The sequence below is a fragment of the Alosa pseudoharengus genome, unplaced genomic scaffold, assembly GCF_046254945.1.
Source record: "Alosa pseudoharengus isolate Yale_2024_CS ecotype anadromous, Long Island Sound unplaced genomic scaffold, YU_APseudo_1.1 YU_APseudo_1.1_scf_20, whole genome shotgun sequence".
In the NCBI taxonomy this organism is placed as follows: domain Eukaryota; kingdom Metazoa; phylum Chordata; class Actinopteri; order Clupeiformes; family Clupeidae; genus Alosa; species Alosa pseudoharengus.
In genome coordinates, this window is record NW_027468664.1 from 17,152,468 (window position 1) to 17,157,467 (window position 5,000).

Consider the following 5,000-nt stretch of genomic DNA (forward strand, 5'->3'; position numbering starts at 1 on the left):
GGACGATGATTGTGTGGTTTGTCTGTGGCTGATACCAATGATGGTAGTTGTACAAAGGAGTACTGGCATCAAAGACTAAAGAACTTCCCCGCATTCCTTGCTCTTGTCATACCTAAGCATACACAATATATATACAATATATATACATTTTTATAGGTTATAGAAATAAAAAATGGCTTTATGAAATGTTACTGCAGTACATTTGTTGTCCACAATGGTAGAAATATATATTTAGCTTCAGGCCAAGGAAGTGAGAGCTCTTCACCACTGTTGCCATTTTGCAGTAGTTTTCATGCACACAGCAGGCTTTTTAATTCAGCTGTTACACTGTTACTGCTTTCTTGACAAGTTAACCTGTAAATCAGCAAACTTGAGTCCATGCATGAAACGTTGAAATGTCAGAATGATCCGTTTGCTTTATGTAGTCGTTGTCCACTGTAGTGTAAATTCATCTTTGGCCTCGACCCTACAAGCATAGGAAATTCACATTAACTATAAAACATGTAGCTGCATAAAACTGAGAATTGCTTCCACATCCACATCCACTGGTGGAAATATAACGAATAGTTACATAAATGATTCACTTTTACAATATAAGGAACCACATAAAACAATATTGCATATGTTGAAAGTGAAACATAAAAGCATGTCAGTAGTCACATAAAAGAATGAAAGACATGGTTGCACGTCTTATTCATTTTCCCTGAAACGGATTTACTGAATAAGAAATTTAAAAAAAATGTAGACCTTGGTCCTGAAGTGTTCTCCTCACTGGTGCATTTCTACCAGTTTATGTGGCAAGGCAGCTCTTAAACTCTGAACAGTACAACAAGCTGCCGTTTTTGCTTTTACTAGCTGTGTTACTAGCTGTCTGCGAGAGATTGCTTTTCCCCTTCATGTGCTTGCTACTGTGTGAACTTGCTATGCCATACCCAACCCACAATATGACATTACACCACAAGCTAAACACAACAACAACAACAAACAACTAAGGCTAACAAGCTCAAATGTAATGCTGGTGTCTGTGTCTGTGTGTGTTTGTGTGTGTCCTGTGTGTGCTTGCAGCTGCTCCTGGAGCACCTGGAGTGTCTTGTGTCGCGACACGAGCGTTCCCTGCGCATGACCGTGGTCAAGCGCCAGGCTCAGTCTCCATCCGGCGTGTCCAGTGAAGTCGAGGTCCTCAAAGCGCTCAAGTCCCTCTTTGAGCACCACAAGGCTCTAGATGAAAAGGTAAGATGGGAGACTAAGAGAGGACACGCTTTCTTGCCGGTCAGTGGATTAACAACACACCACCAGATCAATGGAGTTAAAGCATTCTCTGCTAGTTTAATCTAGAATAAAACCAGGTCCCTGCATTCGATATGTCTTTACTCTGTAAACTAAACTAAAACTCACTGCATGACATAAGCAGATATCTGGGGACATTATTGTGAATGAGGTAGATAGCAATGATGATAGGGCTATTTCGGTCTGCAGAAGACTGCCATGCATGCAGATAACCCCACAACCCCTCCAGTGGGTCCCTCATCCTCAGTCTCGTCTACTCTTCTCTCTCTCAGCCCCTCCATCCCTCCATCACTTTATCCCTCTATCACCCCAACTGTATCAGCAGCCATCTGACTACAATTCCTCCCCTCTTTGTCATTATGACAAACTGATGTGACATTATATTTAGAGAGAAAGAGGTATATTAATTTGCACTGGACGGTGCTGTCTTTTATCTTTCTTTTCCATGTACTGCCATGCTTTCCTCACCTGAGGTTAGCTAGCCTTTATGCTAGGCTTGCTTCAGCTACACCTGCAGAAGACTGCTATGCAACTCCACAGCCCCCCTGTCATTTGGCCTCTCCACTCTTCTTTTCTTCTACCCTTACATCACGCTATCACTCTATCCCTCAATCCATGTATTGCCCTTCTCTTCCTCCAACCCTCCACCTTTCCATCCCTCCATACCTATATCCTTATACTCCTCTGCTCTATCCCTCCATCCGTGGCTGATTGATTGACTGACAGGCCCTCTGTTGGCCCACCTGTGATCCGCTCTACAGGCTGGCAACAGAGCTCATTTAGAACACTTCTTTGTTGCCAGCGGTAACGGCGAATATAAAAATGCCCGGCTGAATAATGGGCCATGCTGCGCAACAGACTTCAACCAGTGCTGTAATCCCCTTTGTCATCGCATCTGTCTCTCTCTCTCTCTCTCTCTCTCTCTCTCTCTCTCTCTCTTTCTCTCTCTCTCTCTCTCACACACACACACAACACTCTTTCTTTCTCTCTTTCTATCTTAACTCTTTCTCTCTCTCACACACACACACAACACTCTCTTTCTTTCTTCACTCTCTCTTTCTCTCTCACTCACTCATGCATCACTCTCTTTAACCTCTGTCTCTCCTGTATTTCTCCCCAGCCGTATTGTAATGGATCTTTCCTTCTGCTCCTCTCTTGGATGTTTTCATGGCTCACATGTTCAACCTCCACACTAATGATGCATTTTTTTTATTATTATTTATTTATTTATAGTCACCATTCAAGACACTTAAATACTGTATGCCTTACAGGGCGTACAGTATAATCCAAATACATTAGTACCTTAACAAACTACAAACCAGCAGCAACATTTAAAAAAGATAAAGATATAAAATAATACGAAAGTTAACCCAAATGTGGAGGGGGGGGGACAATACAAACAGTGTACCCATACAATGGATTGCCTTGTCAGATGCCACTGTGACAAATTTCAGAATGATGAGAAGAGGAAGTAAGGGCAATAAATCCCCTCAGCTGACATGAGTTTGGGTCGGTTGAGGGACTGGGGGTGGAGATGTGAGGGATGGAGGGTGGGTGTTGGCAGTGAGATTGGTTGGAGGTGGGGGGGGGGGGGTTCTTTGAGCAGAGGAGGTGGCAGAAATATGCTCCCACCTCGCCGTTTAACAGCATCAAAGCGCCTGCCGTGGACCGAGGGGACAGCTGGCTTGAAAGGAAAGACATATTGTCATCGCTGGCAAAGAGGGAAAAGGGGGATAAGAGAAGAGAGAGAAAGAGAGGGGAGGATAGTGAGAGAAAGGGTGAGGGGGAGAGAGGGGGATGATAGAAAGAGGGATGGTTAGAAAAATAGAGAGTGAAAGAGCAGGGGATGAGGGATGAGGGTAGAGCATCTAGAGATGAGTGAGGATCAGCGCTAGGCAGCTTCAGCGGGAGCCTTAGAGGTGGCGATAAGTAATGGCTGCCATAGGCCCATCTCATCTCCGTGGTTACAGAGCAGAGCTCACTAATCCATACACTAGCCCGCAGAGAGCTTATGCAGCGACTGGCCCGCCATTTGATGGGTCAAAGGGCACAGTTGACCTCCCTTCCAAGGCCCAGACGGGGTCATGCAAAGATTTATGTTCCACTGTTGGTGCCAGAGAGTGTATCCATAATATTCCATTCCAATATTCCCCCCAGATACACAAATAGGAAGAGTGCACTGTTCAGGAAGCGGGGGGGGGGTTCATTGCCTTGCATTGATAATGATTTCTTGAATCTATGTTTTTTATTTCCTGTTACTGCCTTCCACTTTCAGGTCAGAGAGAGATTGCGGGTGTCGCTAGAGAGAGTCTCAGCCTTGGAGGAGGAGTTAACAGCTGCCAATCAAGAGGTAAGAGATGGCATGGATGCCGCCCTTTCTGTTGATGCGATGATATGAGCCGTAATGATCAGATTGCTTACTGTGTGTGTGTGTGTTTGTGTGTGTGTGCATGCGTGCATATGTGTGTGTGAGTGCTTATATTTCTACTCATAATAGAAAGTTGTGCTGCCCATATTCATAAATTATTTTTGCTGAAACGTGAAAAAATGGTACATTTCAGAATCATCATCAGATTAGTGTAAGTGATTTTTATGATGAAGTATCACTGACCTGAAGCAGAATCAGCATTGTTGTGATGAAATGGTAATATAAAGGCTAGATTTACATTACCTTCCAATGTGAGGAGGAAAGAAGAAAACTGAATTGGAGAGAGAGAGAGAGAGATACAGACATGGAAAAGAAAAGTGAAAAGAAACGGGAAACGCAGAATTTGAGGGCCCTCTGAAACAAGCAGAGGTTGTATTATCTCGTCTAGTTAAATTCACAAGGAGAAAAAGGAGTATAGTGTAAAGGCTGAGAAAGAAAAAGAGAAGCTGGGTAACCCTAGGTCAAAAGAGAGGGAGAGGGAAAGTGTGCTGAGAAGACATGGAGGAAAAAAGGAAATATATCTATAGAGAGAATTAGAGAGAAAGAGAGACTTCCACACCTGTCTCAGCGTCTAAGCGTGAGTTTAATGATTTCCTTCCCCCTGTGTGGACTGAACTGACCCAAGCTCCCGTTTCTGCTTGCATTAGCCCTGCTGCCTCTGAGCAGGCTGTAATGAGCAGGAGACGCAGCGCTGATCCCTGATCAAAGACCCGCTGTCCAACACCAGAGCATGATGGGAAATAGGGCTGAGGGGGGGGGGGGGGGGGGGGTTAGACATTTAAGCAGCAACCACCCACCCAACAGACAGCGCCTGAGGAGGGCAGATGAGTGTTGAATCAGACATGATCAAGGCGGATGGGGGGTGGCTGGGGGGGGGGGGGGGGTTGCCATAGTGAGAGGGGTAAAGATCGGGGTGAAAAGGTATCATCAAACTCCAACTCAGCAGGTGAGGGTTCTCTCTGTATCCCTCTCTTCCTTCACTTTTCCACGTGGCCTTTTCTGCTCCCCCTCTCTCTTTCAGCCGGGTAGTCTTATTTAGTCCTGTTTTCCCATCTTTGCACCCTTCCATCTTTCTTCACCTTCTTCTGTATCCCTTTGTACTCCCCCCTCCTTTATATCTTTCTTTCCTTCTTTCATTCCTTACCTCTTCTTTATCCCTTTATCCAGTCTGCTATTTTTCTTTCTTTCTATTCATTGTCATTATGTCCTAGTTTCACACTACCTATTCATTCATTCCTCTGTTACCAGTAGACTAGTTCAATAGTGCATAATAGTGGCCTAGTTC

General features: G+C 44.6%; 1 protein-coding gene across 1 annotated transcript in view; it reads left to right on the forward strand.

Moving 5' to 3' along the window:
- Positions 1–5,000, forward strand: part of ppfia2 (PTPRF interacting protein alpha 2) — a 112,279-nt gene that overhangs the window by 61,613 nt on the left and 45,666 nt on the right. The window contains exons 3-4 of the mRNA XM_076296728.1: positions 1,066–1,230; positions 3,563–3,637. Of these exons, the coding sequence (XP_076152843.1) occupies positions 1,066–1,230; positions 3,563–3,637 (240 nt within the window). The remainder of the gene's footprint in view (positions 1–1,065; positions 1,231–3,562; positions 3,638–5,000) is intronic.